Raw genomic sequence first — 21,926 nt, forward strand, 5'->3', positions numbered from 1 at the left:
GCTTGTGGTGCCAACATAGCATCCCTATAACTTAATAACCCTATCCCATACGTCTTTGGACTGTGAGAGGAAACCCATGCCATCACGGAGAGAACGGACCAACTCCCACAGGCAGCAGCAGTCGAGCCCCAATCTTCACAATCTGTAAAGCATCACAGCAGCTCCTACACTGCCATGCCCATTCTGTTACAATATTTAGCATGCTTCTATTTGCAAAATAATAAGATAAGGATTCAAGGGCTTGTCTAAGAATAGTAAATGTAAACTGGGCCTTTAATACAAAATACTTGGGAGCAAGTTGAAGTTTAACCAGAGGCACCTTAGTACCTTATCTTCTTTGTCATAGAAAGAAGGTGGAACAGCATTTTACACTGGAGTTACTACTCTGTGGTCACTTTGATCTCAACAAGCCTTTGATCAACAGGTTGTTAAAGAGATGAACTGCTGTGAAATTCTAGTGTTGACATTTTTCACCATGTCTCGTGTTCTGAGGTTGATTGGGTCTGAAAGCAGAACACTTATCGAAAGGTTTTCAAATGCTACAGAATTCATGAGGTGTTGATCAGCCTTACTGCTTGGGGAAAGTAACTGTTTTTGAGTCCGGTGGTCTTGGCGTGGATGCTACGTAGCCTCCTCTCTGATGTGAGTGGGACAAACAGTCCATGAGCAGGGTGGGTGGCATCCTTCATGATGTTACAGGCCCTCTTCCAGCACCTTTCTGTATAGATGTCCTTGATCGCGGGTAGGCTGGTGCTGGCGATGCATTGACCAGTTTTGACTACTCGTTGTAGAGACTCTATAAAATACTGTTTATGCAGGGCAGGGAACAGGCATCAACTTAAACTGACCTGCATCACAAATAGAGTCATAAATCACTACAGTATTAAAACAGACTCTTTGGCCCATTTGGACTGTGTCAAACTGTTATTCTGCATAGTCCCATTGATCTGCACCAGGACCATAGCCCTCCATATCCCTCCCATCTATGTACCTGTCCAATCGAACCCACATCCACCACTTCCGCTGGCAGCTCATTCCACACTCTCACCACCCTCTGAGTGAAGAAGTTTCCCCTCACGTTCCCCTTAAATATTTCACCTTTCACGTATAGCCTATGACGCTTAGTTGTAGTCTCACCCAACCTCAATGGAAAAAAGCCTACTTGCATTGCCCCTATCTATACCCCTCATAATTTTGTATATCTCCATCAAATCTCCCCTCAATCTCCTACACTCCAGGGCTTTGATCTGACTGTAATGTATTTCGTAACTCATGTTAATAATCCAGTTTTTCCTGACCCATTTGTTGCATTAGTATGGTGCCTGGACTTGGTGTCTTGTCAGCTTGCGTGAGGGTAAATGGCAGCAGTCTCACAGTTGAGTCATTTGAAGGAAGAAGGAAGCAAGACCACTGTGCATGGTGACATTTCTTTAAAATAAACACAAAATGCTGGAGGAACTCAGCAGTTCAGGCAACATCTATGGAAATGAATAAACTATAGACATTTCAGGCTGAGACCCTTTTTCAGGACTAAGAAAGAAGGGCGTAGTTGACTTCTCCCTCCTTCCTTTCCGGTGCTGATAAAGAGTCGCAGCCTGAAACGTCGACTGTTCTTTCCTTTCCATTCATGATACCTGATGTACTGAGTTCCTCCAGCATTTTGTGTGTGTTGCTCAAGATTTCCAGCGTCTGCAGAATCTCTCATGTTTATTCCTTAAAACAAGTCTCTGGTAATTCAGTGAAGTGACTTCTGAAGATCAGCTGAATTCTATCAGGGAACAATATGGAGCACCATCTTCCAGAGAGGCCAGAACAAAAGATAGAGTCACATTAGGAGCGGTGAAGAGCAAAATGTGAAGATTAAAGAGATATCATTGCAGCAGAATTGTCATTTCTCTACACTTAAAGTCTCTGCGTTCTTATTTTAAAGGATTTTGGAATTTGTATGGTTGTAGCCCATTAGGCACAGCACAGAGTTCTTTCTGGCCTTGAGGTCAGGTGTGAGTAGTGTTGGATATGGACAAGTTCCACTTCAGGTTATCACCAGCAGTAAGCTTGTGAGTCCATTCCAACTAAAACCATTGGTGAGATGAGCTTTATTTGTTACATGTATATTGAAACGTTGAAACGTACAGTGAAATGCGTCATTTTGCGTCAGCAACCAACACAGCCCAATGGTGTGCTGGTGGCAGTCCATTAAAAGTCGCTGTGCATTCAGTGCCAACAGAGCATGTCCACGACTCCCTATCCCTAACCGTTACATTGAATGTACAAACTCCTTACAGACAGCAGCAGGAATTGAGCCCTGACCATGATTGCCGGCACTCTGATGTATAGCGCTAATAGCTACACTACCGTGCCTGAAACCATTACTGAGTTTAGCTTTATTTGTCACATGTACATTCAAACATACAGTGAAATGAGTTGTCTTGTGTCAACAACCAACACCGTCCGAGGATGTACTGGGGGCAGCCAGCAAGTGTGGCCATGCTTCCAGCGCCAACATAGCATGTGCACAGCTCACTGACACTCATTACATTACATTGTGTGTCAAAGTCCTTACGGACATCAGTGGGAATTGAATCCTGATTTTGATCTCTGGCACTACAAAGTGTTATGTTGACCGCTATGCTACCGTGCCATTCTGTAATCTATTGGAAAAGGGAATGTGAAATGTCTGGCAATCTAAACGAGGGATATATTCAGTTTGTTGTAGAAGCTGACACAACATACCTTCTGCCTTTTCTTATGCAAAGCATTTGAACTGCTCTGTTACTTGTAAATGAAACTACCTCTTTATGTTGGACTGCAACTTGAAGTGCAGGGATCTGCATATCAAAAGCCAAGTATTTCTTTACACTCTTTCCCTTACTCTGGAATGGATTTTAATCAGAAACTTCCAAGTTGCAGTGTGCTGCACTGACTTGGGTGATGCAAATATAATCATCAGTAGCAGCTGTAGAACTGTTCTTTTTCTTGTTTTTTTTTATGGTTTAACTTCCTGTGCTTGCTTGTATTTTTATATAATCTATATACGTATAGCTGTTCAGTGAGATTTACAGTAATTGTAGTATAGCTACTTCTGTATTTTTCTAGAAGCTTCTTAGTTTTTCTGTGCAACACTCACAAGTTGCTGGAGGAACTTAGCATCTATGGAAATGAATAAACAGTCAATGTTTTGGGCCGAGACCCTTCTTCAGGACTGGAGTTTATCTGTAGCAGGTGTCACTGCACTTGAGTCTGTCTATTCCATAGGCTGATTGTTATCACTGGAATTTTGTTATCTTTTTATTCAGAGCTAGTTTTGTGTAACATGACCACAACTTATTTGCCTTTTTTTCTTTTTTCTTTCTTGGTTCTTATAACACTTACTGAAATGCCCATAAGCACAAGTTTTATGCCTCAGTTGTTGACCTCCAAAGAACCTCTGGATCACAAAATCACCAGGATCTAATACAGATGATGTGCTAATCATGGTTCCACATCTCCCAGTTCAGAACAGTGCAGGTTTCTCAGGAATGTACTGGTGTTTGATCTGTCTTACCTGTTTTTGTTGCTGTATCTACCCAGGTGACCACCGACTGGGACATGCAAGAGGGCACTGGCTGCACAGACGGACACACTGGGACCTCTGCTGCTGCCCCACTGGCAGCGGGAATGATTGCGTTAATGCTCCAGGTTCGCCCATGTCTCACGTGGCGGGATGTCCAGCACATCATTGTCTTCACTGCTACACGGGTAAGGATAGAGCATAACTGGCATCTTCACATGGTGTTTACAGCTCATGCAGCTAATCAGCCTAACAGACTCATACTGGTGTTCATACTCAGCTTCAGTCTCTACCACCAGACTCAATGCTAGCACGGTAGCGTAGTGGTTAACATAACGCTTTGCAGCACCATTGATCAGCGATCAGGATTCAATTCCCACCGCTGTCTGTAAGGAGTTTGTACATTCTCCTCGTGACCACGTGGGTTTCCTCCCGCATTCCAAAAGCCTACAGGTCAGGGTTAGTAAGTTGTGCGCATGCTATGTTGGTGTCAGAAGCATGGTGACACTTGTGGGCTTTTCCCAGCACACCCTCGGACTGTGTTAGTCATTGGCACAAATGACGCATTTCACTGTATGTTTCAATGAACATGTGAAAACAAAGCTAATCTTTATCTTTATCAAAGCTAATCTTTATCTTTAAGGCCAACTCCCCTAGTGCAATTCAGTGGACTCTGGACTTCATTATCCAGAGTCCTCGTTATGGCCTTGCACCTTATTGATTGCCTGCCCTGCACTTCCTCTGTGGCTGGAACACTTTACTGCTTTCCTTTGTACTACCTCAATTGTAGTGGGCTGCACGTAAAACCAAGCTTTTCACTGTACCTTGGTCCATGTGACAATAATAAACCAATTTAACAATTTTACCCACTTTATCATCCTGTTACCATACCTTTGCACTCCCTTATTCTGCATTTTTCTACTTAGATGCATCTACATGAATCATTTGAGGTATTTATCCATTAGTCAGTTTCATGTTCTCAAATCCTATGAGTCAAAGAAATTCTCATGAATTAACAATAGGCACTATTAATGATTATCGTACTTATTTGGCCAGTTAGCGTAAAGCTATCACTTCACCAGTGACTCAGGTTCGATTCCCACTGCTGTCTGTAAGGAATTTGTACGTTCTCCCTGTGACAATGTGGGTTTCCTCCGGGTGCTCCAGTTTCCTCCCACATTCCAGACGTGCGGGTCAGTAGGGTAATTGGTCACATGGGTGTAATTGGTCAGCGCAGGCTTATTGAGCAGGAAGAAGCCTGTTACTGTGCTTTACCTCTAAATAAAAAAAACTGTCTTGGTCTTCTTAAGAAAATGCAACTTTTCCTCTATCTGTGCCCCACAAAACATTTTCATAACATTAAAGACCTCCATCAAACCAATCCTTTCCTTCCTGAGGAACAGAAACCAACCCTGCCCAGTATATTTTGGTAAGCGATACCACTCAGTTTTGACATCATTCAAGGAAATCCGTTCTGCACATCTGGCTTTGAGACAGATGTTCATGTTCTTATTTCTCTCCATTTCATCATGGCTGATCCAATTTCCCTCTCAGCCCCAATCTCCTACCTTCCTCCCGTATCCCATCATGCCCTGACCAATCAAGAATCCTTCAACCTCTGCCTTAAAGACTTGGCCTCCACAGCTGCCAATGGCAAAGAATTCCACAGATTCACCACTCTCTGGCTAAACAAATTCCTCCCCATCTCCGTTCTAAAAGGACACCTCTCTATTCTGAGGCTGTGTCCTCTGGTCTTAGACTCTTCCACCATAGGAAACATCCTCTCTACATTCACTTTATCAAGGCCTTTCACCATTTGATAGGTTTCAATGAGGCCACCCTTCATTGTACTGCATTCCAGTGAATACAGGTTCAGAGCCAACACACGCTCCTCATATGACAAGTCATTCAATCCTGGAAACATTCTAGTGAATTTCCTTTGAACCCTTTCCAATTTCAGCACATCCTTTCTAAGATAAGGTGCCCAAAACTGCTCACGATACTCCAAGTGAGACCCCACTAGTGCTTTATTAAGTCTCAACATTACATCCTTGCTTACATATTCTAGTACTCTTGAAATGAATGATAACATCGCAGTTGCCACAGACCCAACCTGCAAATTAACCTTAGGGGAATCCTGCACAAGGACTCACAGGTCCCTTTGCACCTCAGATTTTTGTATTTTCTCACCATTTAAGAAATAGTCAACCCTTTCATTTCTTCTACCAAAGTGCATGACCATACACTTCCGGACACAAATACTCCATCTGCCACTTCTTTGCCCATTCTCCTAATCTGTCTAAGTCCTTCTGTGGCCTCTCTACTTCCTCAAAACTACCTGCCCCGCCACCTATGTTCATATCATCTGCGAACTTTGCAACAAAGCCATCAATTCCATCATCCAAATCATTAGCATATAACGTAAAAAGAATCGGTCACAGCACAGACCCTTGTGGAACACCACTAGTCACCAGCAGCCAACCAGAAAAGGCTCCCTTTATTCCCAATCTCTGCCTTCTGCGTATCAGCCACTGCTTTATCCATGTCAGAGTCTTTCTTCTAATACCATAGCCTCATAGCTTGTTAATCAACCTCATGTGTGGCATCTTGTCAAAGGCCTTCTGAAAATCTGACTGATTCTCCACCGTCTATCCTGCTTGTTACTTCTTCAAAGAATCAGTGAGGAAACCATGCTGTCTACAGCCTATTTTATCATGTACCTCCAAGTACCCCAAAACCACATCCTGAACAATCGACTCCAACACCTTCCCAGCCTCTGAGATCAGCAACCTCTTTCAGAACCCTGGGGTGTACACCATCTGGTCCAGGTGACTTATCTACCTTCAGACCTTTCAGTTTCCCAGGAACCTTCTCTAGTAATGGTAACTTCACACACTTCATGACCCCTGACAGCTGGAGCTTCCATCATTCTGCTAGTGTCTTCCACATTGAAGGTTGATGCAAAATACTTATTCAGTTCATCCGCCATTTCGTTGTTCCCCATTACTACCTCTCCAGCTTTGTTTTCCAGCGGTCCGATGTGCACTCCTGTATCCTCTTTTTACACTCTTTACCAGAAGAAACTTTTAATATCCTCTTTAATATTACTGGCTAACTTTCTTATTCCATCTTTACCTTCTCAAAGACTTTTTAGTTGATTTCTGTTGGATTTTTAAAGCTTCCCAATCCTCAAACTTCACACTAATCTTTACTCTATTATGTGTCCTCTCTTTGGGTTTTATGTTGGCTTTCACTTTTCTTGTTAGCCACAATTGTGTCATTTTTGCTTTAGAACACTTCTTCCTCTTTAGGATGTATATATCCTGTGCCTTCCGAATTGGTTCCAGAAATTTCAGCCATTGCTGCTCTGCCGTCATCCCTGCCAGTGTTCTTTTCCTATCAATTCTAGGCAACTCCTCTCTCATGCCTCTGAGGTGAAGGAGTATGCCTCATGATCAATTCTTCTTGGTGCACAAATATGTCAGTGCTGTTCCAATTCTGCTCACCAGACCTGCATTAAGAAATGATACAATATTTCCTCCGGTGTGATATCACAAAACACAGGACAGACCGAGACTGAAAAAATTGACAAAACCACATAATTATAGCATGTAGTTACAACAGTGCAACAATATCATAACTTGATGAAGAAGTCCATGAGCACAGTAAAAGTTCAAAGTCTTTCAAATGTCCCACATCTCACACAGACGGGAGAAGGAAGAAAAACCCTCCCTGCCATGCCCGACCACAATCCGTCCCTGAGTCATCCGAAAACTTCGAGCCTCCGAATCAGCTCTCTGACACCAAGTACTGAGCGCCATCTCCGTCCGAAAGATTCGACCTCAATCTCGGTCGCCAACAGCAGGCAAAGCCGGGGATTTTGAGGCCTACCCTCTGGAAGATTCTCGACCACGCAGTAACGACAGCAGCGAACGAGTGTTTCAGAAATTTCTCTAGATGTTCCTCTGTGCTTTCATGTCCCTCTCCATCAAATCAGAATTGTCCACAGCCCCTACTTAACGGATACGATATCATTTTTCACAGGAGGGCTGTGCACGCGTGGCGCGCTGCTCTCTTTCCTCCCACCGGTAGTAAAGTGATGTCCTTTTTACCTACCATGGGAGTTCTCTGGGGTCATTTTAGTAGCAGTTTACATTCCACCTCAGGCCAATGTCAATCAGGCTTTAGATGATCTGAGCAATGGGATCAACATGCACGAAACAACACACCCTAATGCCTTCACCATCGTTTTGGGAAATTTTAACCAGGCCAGTCTGAAAAAAATCACTAAGCAATTACCATCAACAGATCACCTGCAAACCAGAGGAAACAACACACTGGACCATTGCTACACCACCATCAAGAATGCCTACCGTACTATTCCACACCCTCACTTCGGGAAGTCTGATCACCTAATCTGTGCCACCCAACTGGCAGGAGTATTCAAGGACATTTTCAACCTCTCACTGCTATGGGTGGAAGTTCCCACTTGCTTCAAAAAGGCAACAATTATACCAGTGCCTAAGAAGAACAATGTGAGCTGCCTGATTGACTATCACCCGGTAGCACTCACATCTACAGTGATGAAATGCTTTGAGAGTTTGGCCATAACTAGACTGAATTCCTGCTTCAGCAAGCACCTGGACCCATTGCAATTTGCCTGTCACCACAATAGGTCAACAACAGACGCAATCTCAATGGCTCTCCACACGGCTGTAGACCACCTGGACAACACAAACACCTACGTCAGGATGCTGTTCATTGACAATATCTCAGCATTTAATACCATCATTCCCACAATCCTGATTCAGAAGTTGCAGAACCTGGGCCTCTGTACCTCCCTCTGCAATTGGATCCTCGACTTCCTAACCGGAAGATCACAGTCCATGCGGATTGGTGATAACATATCCTCCTCGCTGACGATCAACACTGGCGCACCTCAGGGGTGTGTGCTTAGCCCACTGCTCTACTCTCTATATACCCATGACTGTGTGGCTAGGCATAGCTCAAATACCATCTACAAATTTGCTGATGATACAACCATTGTTGGTAGAATCTCAGGTGGTGACGAGAGGGCGTACAGGAGTGAGATATGCCAACTAGTGGAATGGTGCTGCAGCAACAACCTGGCACTCAACGTCAGTAAGACATTGTTAGGAAAGGCTAGGTGATGTGAATTTCAGTGCTTTGTAAGTACCCTGACTCCTCAAACCTTGTCCCAACAATCAGCAGCCATGGGCTCCTCTAAGCAGCTGCCTAGCACTCTGAAAATTAAAATAAATGATGCCCACAAAGCAGAAGAAGGCTATAAGAAGCAACACACATCAAAGTTGCTGGTGAACGCAGCAGGCCAGGCAGCATCTATAGGAAGAGGTACAGTCAACGTTTCGGGCTGGGACCCTTCGTCAGGACTAACTGAAAGAAGAGATAGTAAGAGATTTGAAAGTGGGAGGGGGAGGGGGAGATCCAAAATGATAGGAGAAGACAGGAGGGAGAGGGATGGAGCCAAGAGCTGGACAGGTGATTGGCAAAAGGGATAGGAGAGGATCCTGGGACAGGAGGCCTAGGGAGAAAGAAAAGGCGGGGGGGAAGCCCAGAGGATGGGAAGAGGTATAATGAGAGGGACAGAGGGAGAAAAAGGAGAGAGATAGAGAGAAAAAAAATTAATAATAAAAAATAAATAAATAACGGATGGAGTACGAGGGGGAGGTGGGGCATTAGCGGAAGTTAGAGAAGTCAGTGTTCATGCCATCAGGTTGGAGGCTACCCAGCCGGAATATAAGGTGTTGTTCCTCCAAGCTGAGTGTGGCTTCATCTTTACAGTAGAGGAGGCAGTGGATAGACATATCAGAATGGGAATGGGACGTGGAATTAAAATGTGCGGCTACCAGGAGATCCTGCTTTCTCTGCACACCCTTCTTTCAGTTAGTCCTGACGAAGGGTCTCGGCCCGAAACGTCGACTGTAGCTCTTCCTAGAGATGCTGCCTGGCCTGCTGTGTTCACCAGCAATTTTTATGTGTGTTGCTTGAAATTCCAGCATCTGCAGATTTCCTTGTGAAGGCTATAAGAAGATAGCAATGCGTTTTCAGGTAGCTGTTTCCTCAGTTCGTAATGTAATTAAGAAATGGCAGTTAACAGGAACGGTGGAGGTCAAGTTGAGGTCTGGAAGACCAAGAAAACTTTCCAAAGTACTGCTTGTAGGATTGCTAGAAAAGCAAATCAAAACCCCCTTGTGACTGCAAAAGACCTTCAGGAAGATTTAGCAGACTCTGGAGTGGTGGTGCACTGTTCTACTGTGCAGCGACACCTGCACAAATATGACCTTCATGGAAGAGTCATCAGAAGAAAACGTTTCCTGCGTCCTCACCACAAAATTTAGCATCAGAAGTTTGCAAAGGAACATCTAAGCAAGCCTGATGCATTTTGGAAACAAGTCCTGTGGACTGATGAAGTTAAAATAGAACTTTTTGGCTGCAATGAGCAAAGGTATGTTTGGAGAAAAAAGGGTGCAGAATTCCATGAAAAGAACACCACTCTAACTGTTAAGCACAGGGGTGGATCAATCATGCTTTGGGCTTGTGTTGCAGTCAGTGGCACGGGGAACATTTACTGGTAGAGGGAAGAATGAATTCAATTAAATACCAGCAAATTCTGGAAGCAAGCATCACACCGTCTGTAAAAAAGCTGAAGATGAAAAGAGAATGGCTTCTACAACAGATTAATGAACCTAAACACACCTCAAAATCCACAATGGACTACCTCAAGAGTCGCAAGCTGAAGATTTTGCCATGGCCCTCTCAGTCCCCCGACCTAAACATCATCGAAAATCTGTGGATAGACCTCAAAAGAGCAGTGCATGCAAGATAGCCCAAGAATCTCACAGAACTAGAAGCCTTTTGCAAGGAAGAATGGGCACAAATCCCCCAAACAAGAATTGAAAGACTCTTAGCTGACTACAGAAAGTGTTTACAGGCTGTGATACTTGCCAAAGGGGCGTTACTAAGTACTGACCATGCAGGGTGCCCAAACTTTTACTTCGGGCCCTTTTCCTTTTTTATTATTTTGAAACTGTAAAAGATGGAAATAAAAAAGTAATCTTGCTTAAAATATTAAAGAAATGTGTCATCTTTAACTTTATGCCTTTTGGAAATCAGGTCATCTTTTACTCACCTAGCTATTCACAGTAACAGAAATTTTGACTAGGGGTGCCCAAACTTTTGCATGCCACTGTATATATCTATCTCTATATCCATCTAATCAAAGTATGAACATGTTACCATAAACTACCCTGAGATTCATTTTCTTGCAGGCATTCACAGGAGGATAAAGAAATAGAACAGAATTTATTTTTTAAAAACTACACATAAACAAATAAATAAATGTTTATGTATTATGTATAAAATAACAAATGTGCGATAGAATGCAAATTGTGCAAAAATGTAAATCAGTAAATAATACTGAAAACGTGAGTTGTAGAGCCCATGAAAGTGAGGCTGCAGGTTACAGAATCAGTTCATCGTTTTTGTGAATGACGTTACCTACACTGGTTCAAGAGCCTGATGTTTAAAGGGTAAAAGCTGTTCCTGAACCTGGTGATGTGGGACCAAAGGCTCCTGTACCTCTTGCCTGATGGTAGAAGCAAGAAGAGTCTGAATGGTGGGGTCTTTGATGATGGCTGGTGCTGGCTTGTGGCAAGACTCCATGTAAATGAGCTCAATGGTGGGGAGGGGTTTGCCTGTGATGGACTGGGCCAGACTGCATCTGCCACATTCGATAGACTCTGGGCTGTATCCACCACTTTTCTGCAGACAGTCAGGAAAGGTAAAGGATTTTCTAAACGTTGGGAAGGTCGTGCTAAGTTTTTCAAAGGCTGTGGAGGAGACACCACAAGTCCACGTGTGAATGCATTCTTTTAATTGAGGTTTTACTTTTCCTTCAGTTTGACCTTGTCGCGAGATGGGAAGTAAATGAAGCTGGATTCAGCCACAGTCACCAGCATGGATTTGGACTGCTCAATGCCTGGCGCATGGTGAATGTAGCAAAGGTGTGTATTAATGGCACTAAGGTGATATCCAGTGGATGGTCTCAGTCAGGGTCAAGAAAATTCAAAGCAAAATTTCAACTTATTGTCAAAAGCATAAATACATGTACAATTACAAAAACTTAATCGCAGCATCATCACAGGGACAGAGCGTCAGGTAAACAGTGTCACAGGGACAGAGCGTCAGACGGACAGATCCTCAGGTGAACAGTCTCACAGACGCAATAAACAGCGTTACAGGGACACAGCATCAGATAAACAGCATCACAGACACAGAGTGTCAGGTAAACAGTGTCACAGGGACAGAGCGTCAGGTAAACAGTGTCACAGGGACAGAGCGTCAGACGGACAGATCCTCAGGTGAACAGTCTCACAGACGCAATAAACAGCGTTACAGGGACACAGCATCAGATAAACAGCATCACAGACACAGAGTGTCAGGTAAACAGTGTCACAGGGACAGAGCGTCAGGTAAACAGTGTCACAGGGACAGAGCGTCAGACGGACAGATCCTCAGGTGAACAGTCTCACAGATGCAATAAACAGCGTTACAGGGACACAGCATCAGATAAACAGCATCACAGACACAGAGTGTCAGGTAAACAGTGTCACAGGGACAGAGCGTCAGGTAAACAGTGTCACAGGGACAGAGCGTCAGACGGACAGATCCTCAGGTGAACAGTCTCACAGATGCAATAAACAGCGTTACAGGGACACAGCATCAGATAAACAGCATCACAGACACAGAGTGTCAGGTAAACAGTGTCACAGGGACAGAGCGTCAGGTAAACAGTGTCACAGGGACAGAGCGTCAGGTAAGCCACGTCAGAACTCCTGTATCTCCTCTTTTATGTTGGTGATTAGAAAAGAGCATATCCCAGATTGTGAAACTCCTTGATGGTGGACAGCACCATCTTGAGGCACCACTATTTGAAGTCGTCGATGGTGGCGAGGGTTGTGCCGGCTCTGGAGCTAACTGAGTCTACAACTGTCTACAGCCTCTTTCTATCCTGTCCATTGGACCCTCGATACCTGGCAGCGGTGCATCCTGTCAGAATGCTCTCCACTGCACATCTGTACAGCCCTCTCTGTCTTGCTGTTCAAGACTTCTGAACTGACCTCTTAAATAATAAGGATGAAATTGTGACCTCTTGACCTATCTTGTCATGGCTTTTGCACTTCATTTGCACTCTGCACTCTGCACTACACTCACTCTTTAACTGTAAATCTGCTATTGCTTTCCCTTTGTTCTACCTCAGTGTATTTATGTTTGGTTTAATCTGTCTGGATGGCATGCAAATTCAAGCTTCTCACTGTATCTCAGTAAATGTGAGCATAGTAAACCAATTACCCATGCAGAATTACAAGGGATGATCATACTATGAGGATGCTTGAGTTGTTAAGTATATTCAAGACTGAGGAAGATCTTTGAACTGCAGAGGAATTGGGGATTGTGGGCATCAGGGCAGGAAAATCAAGATCAAATCATATGGGAGGAATTCAAAGGTCACATGACCAACTCGTGTTCCTATTCTGTTTTCTCTGATATCCAAGCAAGGACGCCAGCACATCCTGGGCTCAATGGGTTTGCTGCTTCTAACAACTTTATTTCCTCACACTTCCTTATTCAGTGGTGCCTTGGAGCCAACTTCCTGAAGAGCTTTTTCTGTTGGTTCGTCTCTTAATTGCCCTTGGGCGGATGGTGGGGGGAATTGAAAAGCAAATTGGCAGCCAGTGCTGATCTTCGCTTCCTCAGGGTTTATTCCAGGCAGAGATAAGGAGAGCTCCATTTTCTGATGAAACCTCTTACCCAGGGATCTATGGATGCTGAGCCATTGATGATTGGTTTATTAGTGTCATGTGTACCAAGGTATAGCGAAAAGCTTTAGTAACGCATACACAATGTGCTGGAGAAACTCAAAAGGTCAGTCAGCGTCTGTGGAAAGGAATAAACTGTCAATGTTTTGGGCCGAGACCCTTCATCAGGACTGGAAAGGAAGATGCCAGAAGAAGAAGGTGAAGGGGTGCAAGCTGGCAGGTGAGAGGTGAAGAGACGGCGAGCAGCCGAGACCACAGGGGGAGGGAGGTGGTCTAACTGAACTCCAGTCAAAGAGAAGATGTAAACTACAAGATTAACATTTAATTCACCTTTTCAATCATCAAGTTTCAATTTCAAACGTACCTGTGAATGAGGTGCTTTCTTATACCTGTGTGTGTGTGTGTGTGTGTGTGTGTGTGTGCGTGCACCCATGTATGAGTTTCCCTACATGCTTCCGCATGTATGTGCATTAGTCCGTGAACTGTCAGAGCTTCTTATAAATTTGCAGAGAATGGAGGGCTATGGACTTTGTGCAAGCCGAAGGGTTTAGCTGCCATTAGTTGAGCACAACAACGTGGAACAAAAGGCCTTCTCCTGTGCTTGTCTGACTCTGTGTGTCTTTGCCCAGGGTGGTGTTAGAGGCACAGACATTAGGGACATGTAAGAGACTCTTAGATGGGCACATAGATGATAGACAAATGGAGGGCCATGTGGGAGGGAAGGGTTAGATTGATCTCAGAGTAGGTTAAAAGGTCAACACAACATCATGGGCTGACGGATCTGTAGTGTGCTGTAGTGTTCTATCTGTTCTTGTCTGCATGTACACAGATGTTAATGTGTATATGTACATCTGTGTATGGGTATGACTTAAGTCCGTGTGTGGGTGTGTGTACCTGTGTAAATGCGCATTTGTACCATGCTCTCTAACTTTTATAGGATCTGTTGTTTAACCCCACTGGTTTTGCTATTTGCTTTCAAGATATCTTGAGTAAAGCTGTTTTCTTCAGAACCATTAATGTGAAAGCCTGTGCTTGGTGATGAGCTGGTTATTTGTCTTGTTCCACTCCAGATCTGGGAGTCAGTGCCATTCCTCAGCTCTTACGCCAGTCCTGTTGAGAAAGAGGGAAAGCTCATCCCCCTTCACCCTCACAAGCTGGAGATCACATGGAACGGTACGTAATGAGCTTCTGCATTTGTTAAATAGATTAGATTAGATTAGATTCAACTTTATTGTCATTGTACCAAGTACAGATACAAAGCCAATAAAACGCAGTTAACATTTGACCAGAAATGCAAAGAATAATGTTATTTACAAAATAACTGCGAATAAAAAGTAAGTGCTACAGCACACAAATATAAAAGTACTGAGACAGTGCAATATGGGTGTAATACTGCTTAGCGCTGTGATGTGAGGTTCAGCAGGGTCACAGCCTCAGGGAAGAAGCACTTCCTGTGCCTGCTGGTGCGGGAGCAGAGGCTCCTGTAGCGCCTACCGGATGGGTGGAGAGTAAAAAGTCCATGGTTAGGGTGAGATGCATCCTTGATAAGGCTTGTCACCCTGCCCAGGCAGCGTTTATGGTAGGTGTTCTCAATGGTGGGCAATTGGGTGCCGATAATCCACTGGGCAGTTTTCACCACACGCTGGAGTGCTTTGTGGCTCGATATGGGACAATTGCCATACCACACTGAGATGCAGTTGGTGAGTATGCTCTCAATGGTACAGCGTTGGGGTGTTCAGAAACTGACAACAGTGAATCACTTCAAAGCTAGCATCACCATCTCGATTCTTCTCCTTACTCACCTCTGCAATCCATAAGCTCCAGGTTGTTCAGGAAGTAAAGTCCAAAGTAAAAATATGTATATGACACCATTCACTGCCTTGAGATTTATATTCTTGTTGGCATTTACAGTAGAACATAGAAATAAAATAGAATCAATGAAACACTACACACAAACAACCACCCATCTGGGTCTCGAAGTGTCAAAGAATGCTGAGGCACAGAAGGAGGCTGTTCCGCCCATCGTGTCCTTTTTGACTTGTTGACAGTTGAGTTTGGAAGCTTTAAGTGGTGTGCATTTAATAAAGCGATCTTAATTAACATCATATAATGTCTGGGAATACTTCAGAAAAACCTGTCTTGCAGTCTGCATTCTTAAGGTAAGTGCTGCTGTGCAATGTATTTGGAACAAAGGAGAAGGATGAGACCATTTAGCCCCTCAAACCTGTTCTACCATTCAATGAGATCATGGCTGACCTGTGACCAATCTCCACATGGGGCCTTTCTTCCATATCCCTTAAAATCTGAGGTAACAGGACTGTTACTCTCAGCATTAAAATTGACAATTTTCAGATCTTCTCTGTCCATAAGGGTTTCTTAACTGCACTTCTGATAATCCTGGTTTTAATATTTAGACAATGCTCCAAACAACAGGAATATATTCACCCTGTTTACCCCTAATAATTTCAAAACTTGACTACGTTTTGTGGAATGGCTGAAAGTATTCAGAAGAGGATATATAGGGCGACACAGTAGCATAGCAGTTAGTGTAACACTGTTACAGTACCACTGCCTGTAAGGAGTTTGTACATTCTCCCTGTGCCGGCATGCATTTCCTCCAGGTGCTCCAGTTTCCTCCCACAGTCTAAAGACATACTGGTTAGTAAGATAATTGGTCACTTGGGTGTAATTGGTTGGTGCGCGCTCATTAGATCAGAGGGACCTGTTACCATTCTATATCTCTAAGTAGATTGATAGAGAGACACAGACAGACAGAGCAAGTTAGGGACAACGATGTTTCTTCAAAACTACATCATTGACCTGAAATGTTCTCGAATGATGCCGCCTGGCCAACAGAATATCGCTGTTTCTTTTTGTTTTGATCTGTCAGTATTCTCAGTACTCTGCCTTTGTGTTCTAGTTTATATACATTCAATGGCCACTTTATTAGGTACACCTGTACTCCTGCTTATTAATGCAAATATATAATCAGCCAATCACGTGACAGCAACTCAATGCATAAAAGCATGCAGACATGGTCAAGAGGTTCAGTTGTTGTTCAGACCAAACATCAGGATGGGGAAGAAATGTGATCTAGAAATGTAGAAGAAATCTAGAAGAAATGTGACATAAAGGTTGCTGGTGAACGCAGCAGGCCAGGCAGCATCTCTAGGAAGAGGTACAGAGATGTGATCTAAGTGACTTTGACCATGGACTCATTGTTGGTGCCGGACAGGATGGTTTGAGTATCTCAGAAACTGCTGATTTCCTGGGATTTTCACACACAACAGTTTCTAATGTTTATATGATTATGAAGCCACGTAGTCCTCTTTTATTCTCATTTAGTAATGCATGCATTAAGAAATGATACATTATTTCCTTCGGTGTGATATTCCAAAACACAGGACAGACCAAGACTGAAAAAACTGACAAAACCACATAATTATAACATATAGTTACAACAGTGCAACAATACCATAACTTGATGAAGAAGTCCGTGAGCACAGTAAAGTTCAAAGTTTCTCAAATGTCCCACATCTCATGCAGACGGGAGAAGGAAGAAAAACTCTCCCTGCCATGCCGACCACAATCCAACTCTGAGTCATCCAAAAATTTCAAGCTCTGATCGGCTCTCTGACACCGAGTACTGAGTGCCATTTCTGTCCGAGCGATTCGACCTCCTTCTCGGTCGCCAAAAACAGGCAAGGCCGGGGATTTTGAGGCCTATCCTCAGAAAGATTCCTGATCATGTAGTAACAACAGCAGCGAACGGGCATTTCAGAAATTTCTCCAGATGTTCCTCTGTGCTTTCACGTCCCTTCTCCATCAAATCAGAATTGTCCACGGCCCCTATTTAACGGATATGATATCATTTTTCACTGGAGAGCTGCGCATGCGCAGTGTGCTGCCATCTTCCCCTCCCGCCGTTATGTAATGTCTACTTAGAATGGTACAAAAAACAAAAATATCCAGTGGTTGACAGTTGTGTGGGTGAAAATGCCTTTTTAATGAGAGAGGTCAGAGGAGAATGGCCAGACTGGTTCAAGCTGACAGGAAGGTGACAGTAACTCAAATAACCACATGTTACAACAGTGGTGTGCAGAAAGGCATCTCCGAATGTACATCACATCAAACCTTGAAGCAGCAGAAGACCACAAACATGCACTCAGTGGCCACTTTATCAGGTATAGGAGGCACCTCATAAAGTGGCTACTGGGTATATCCTCTCATTACAATTTAATCCTTGGTACTCAGCTGTCATTCTAATATTGCTGTTCCACTAAGAACAGTCATGCTTTCTGTGGTGTGGTTCATGCATTGTCTAACCTATCTGTTACATACTCTAGATATAAGGCCATCTATTTGTCAATAATTTAGACTATGTTCTGTGGTACAGGAGCGTAGCGATCACTTTGATTCTGTCTCATGTTCAATTCCCGCTGCTGTCTGTGAGGAGTTTGTATGTGGATTTCCTCTGACTTTCTGCCACATTTTGAAGACGTGTGTATTGGGATTAGTAAGTAAATTGTGGGCACGCTATGTTAGTGCCAGATGTGTGGTGACACTTATGGGCTGCCCCAGCACTTTCTCAGACTGTGTTGGTTGCTGACGCAAATGACACATTTAACTGTATGTTTTGATGTATGTGTGACAAAAAAAATTAATCTTTATTACCTTTAATCTTTATCTTTTCCAGGACATTTTACTGATTCATGTGCAATAGGCTCTGTTCATTTAGAATATGCTTTGTTCCACTCTTTTTCTGTTCAGAGTATGATTTCATACTTCCGGACTTAGAAATACAGCTATTTATGCAACTATTACCTCTTTCCAATTAATTGCTTCCATCTACACAGCTACAGTGTCCACCCATCTCTGTGTCATCGTTGAATCTGTGGCTTTCCATCCCCCTGAATGAGTTGATGAAAGGTAGTTTGCGAGTATGAATCATAAAAGTTAGTTCATCATTTTATCATCATGCGAACGGCAGCAGTGTTTTTGTAACAATTTGTAAGGGTTGTTAGTTACTTAGGCACATGGGTTCGTTTAACATCAGGCATTATTTAGCACCTGAGAACATCTTTTCAGTTTTTAAATCAGTAGACTTTATGCCCAGCAATTAAGAATTGATTTAACAGACAGCTGATAACATATGCCGCCTTCTTCCTGTTTTTGTTTAAACATTGCTGTGTGTCCTTGTACCTATTGTGCTCTCACACTCACATATTCTCACACTCGCTCATTTGCACATGTACCCTCCCGATTTTCACTCTCACTTCATCTCACACTCGCTCATTTGCACACGTACCCTCCCGATTTTCACTCTCACTTCACCTCATACTGCCTCTGCACTTCAACCTCTTATTTTTACATTTTCTTTCCCCCGATGTGCCTCCTTATTTTCTATTGTTTCCCATACCTGGGTAGGTGATAGATTGATTTTAAAATTCTCAAGCTCGTGATTAAAAAAGCTCACGTTCTCAGGATCTTGTTTTTACTTGCACAGTATGTCTTCTTTTGCATATTGGTTGTTTGTCAGTCTTTGTTAATGCGTAGTTTTTTTCGTAAAGTTCTGTTGCATTTCTTTTTTTACCTTGTGAATGCCTGCAAGAAAATGAATCTCAAGGTACCAGGTAGAGTACATACTTTGATGATAAATTTACTTTGAACTTGGAGCCTCCATGGTCTCGCTTCTTCCTCTTTCTGTAATTCTCCCCAGTGCCCCAACCCAAGATCAACACCCTCCTCTCATTCTGGGCTCTTACTCTTCTTGAAGCTAAATCCGTCTACGTTGATCACCAGCTTGCATCTGTCAAGACATAAAGCTTTGGAATTTCCTCCATAAACCACCCCCTTTCCTCTATTTCATTGTCCCACCCAAATAGCCCCTGCCTACAGCCCATACGGCTCTAAGCTCCACTCCAGTGCTACTTGAATGACCCTATTGTACCTGCCTCAACCACTTCCTCTGGCAGCTCATTCCATCTACTCATTCCCATCTCTGGTGTGGGAACGTGAAAAGGAAACATGGATGATAGTTTGCCTCCCAGATACCTGGGTCCGTGATGTTTCTGGACATGTCCACAATATCCTGAAGAGAGGGTGAGCAGCCAGAGGTTGTGGTACATATTGGTGCCAACGACACAGGTAGAAAAAGGGAGGAGGTCCTGAAAAAAGAATACAGGGATTTGGAAAAGAAGCTGAAAAGCAGGATCTCAGGGGTAGTAATCTCAGGATTGCTGCCTGTGCCACGCGACAGTGAGGATAGGAATAGAATGAGGTGGCAGATAAATGTGTGGCTGAAGAATTGGAGCGGAGGGCAGGGATTCAGATTTCTGGATCATTGGGACCTCTTCTGGGACAAGTGTGACCTGTACAAAAGGGATGGGTTGCACTTGAATCTGAGAGGGACCAATATCCTTGCGGGCAGGTTTGCTAGAGCTGTTGGGAGTGGTTTAAACTAACATGACAGGGGGATGGGAACCAGTGTGATAGAGCTGAGGATGAGCCAGCAGGTTTACAAGTAGATGATGGGTATAACATGAATGTAAGGAAGGACAAGCCAATGACTGAGTATAAATGCAGACAGAGCAGAGAGTTCGATTGTACCACAGAGGCAAAATTCATAAGGGTGAAGAATGCAGGACTGAAGATGTTGTATTTAAATGTGTTTAGCATTCGGAATAAGGTGGATGAATTTGTGGTGCAATTAGAGGTTGGTCGGTATGACGTTGTGGGCATCACTGAGTCGTGGCTGAAAGAAGGCCATAGTTGGGAGTTTAACATCAAAGGATAGACTATGTATTGAAAGGACAGGCAGGAAGGCATAGACAGTGATGTGTCTCTGTTGGTAAAAGATGGAATTACATCTTTAGAAAGAGGTAACATAGGGTCTGAGAATGTTGAACCTTTGTGGGTGGAGTTCAGAAACTGCATGGGTGAAAAAACCATTACGAGAAGCATATATATATATAGGCCTCCAAATAGTAGCCAAGATGTGGGATTGAGATCGGAAAGGGATCTGGAAAGGGCATGTAATAAGAGTAATGTCACAATTGTAATGGGGTCTTCAGTATGCAAGGAGATTGGGAAAAACCAGGCTGGTGTCATTTTGCAGGAGAGGGAATTTGTTGAATGCCTACGGGATGGCTTTTTAGAGCAGCTTGTGCTTGAGCCTACTCGGGGAAAAGCTATCTTAGATTGAGTGTTGTGTAATAACCCAGATTTTATTAGTCAGCTTTACATAAAGGAACCCCTAGGAGGCAGTGATCATAATATGATTCAATGCATTCTGCAATTTGAGAGGGAGAAGCATAAATTACATGTATCAATATCCCAATGGAATAAAGGGAATTTAAAGGGAATTACAGAGGCGTGAGAGGGGAGCTTGCCCAGGGGATGACGTCAGATCAGAGGTGGTTGAAGTTTCTGGGAATAGTTCACAAGGTGCCGGATAGATATATCCTACAGAAGAAGTTGTTCGCAAATGGCAGGGCTAAGCAACTGTGGCTGACAAGGAAAGTTAAGGACTGCATAAAAGCCAAGAAGAGGGCATATATTGTACCAAAAGTGATTGGGAAGTTTTGAAAATCCAACAAAAGGCAACTAAAGAAGCTATAAGAGAAGAGATGAAATATGAGGGCAAACTGGCCTATAATATAAAGCAGTATACCAGAAGTTTTTTCAGTATATAAAGAATAAAAGGGAGGTGAGAGTTGATATTGGACCACTGGAAAATGATGCTGGTGAGGTAGTGATGGGGGACATACAAATGGCAGATGAAGTTAATGGGTACTTGGCATCCGTCTTCACTGTGGAAGACACAAGCACTATGCCAGAGATCCGTGAGTGTCAGGGAGCAGGAGTGAGTGCCATTGCTATTACAAAGGAAAAAGTGCGAGGCAAACTGAGAGGTCTTAAGGTGGATAAGTCACCTGGACCAGATGGACTACATCCCAGAGTGCTGAGAGAGGTTGCTGAAGAGATAACAGATGCATTGGTCATGATCTTTCAAGAATCACTTGATTCTGGCACAGACCTGGAGGACTGGAAAATTGCAAATATCACTCCACTCTTTAAGAAGGGAGGCAGGCAAAAGAAAGGAAATTATAGGCCAGTTAGCCTAACCTCAGTAGTTGGGAAAGTGTTGGAGCCTATTGTTAACGATGAAGTTTCAGGGTACTTAGAGACTAATGATAAAATAAGTCAAAATCAGCATGGTTTCTGTAAAGGGAAATCTTGCCTGACAAATGTTACTTCTTCAAGGCAGTAAGAAGCAGGGTGGACAAAGAAGAGACTGTAGATGTCATTTACTTGTATTTTCAGAAGGCATTTGATAAGGTGCTACACATGAGGCTACTTAACAAGATAAAATTCTATGGTGTTACAGGAAAGATACTGGCATGGATAGAGGAATGGCTGACAGGCAGGGGGCAGTGAGTGGGAATGAAGGGGGCCTTTTCTGGTTGGCTGCCAGTGACTGCTGGATAATGGAATTGGTGGTTTTGTGGCAAAGT

The 21,926-nt window shown here is 43.5% G+C and overlaps 1 protein-coding gene across 8 annotated transcripts in view; it reads left to right on the forward strand.

Moving 5' to 3' along the window:
* Positions 1–21,926, forward strand: part of LOC140212725 (proprotein convertase subtilisin/kexin type 7-like) — a 316,994-nt gene that overhangs the window by 214,811 nt on the left and 80,257 nt on the right. For all 8 annotated transcript variants that reach the window (XM_072283841.1, XM_072283845.1, XM_072283842.1 and 5 more), the window contains 3 exons: positions 3,571–3,738; positions 11,491–11,595; positions 14,481–14,583. In XM_072283841.1, coding sequence (XP_072139942.1) covers positions 3,571–3,738; positions 11,491–11,595; positions 14,481–14,583 — 376 coding nt within the window. The remainder of the gene's footprint in view (positions 1–3,570; positions 3,739–11,490; positions 11,596–14,480; positions 14,584–21,926) is intronic.

This window comes from Mobula birostris, chromosome 20, assembly GCF_030028105.1.
Source record: "Mobula birostris isolate sMobBir1 chromosome 20, sMobBir1.hap1, whole genome shotgun sequence".
Lineage (NCBI taxonomy): Eukaryota > Metazoa > Chordata > Chondrichthyes > Myliobatiformes > Myliobatidae > Mobula > Mobula birostris.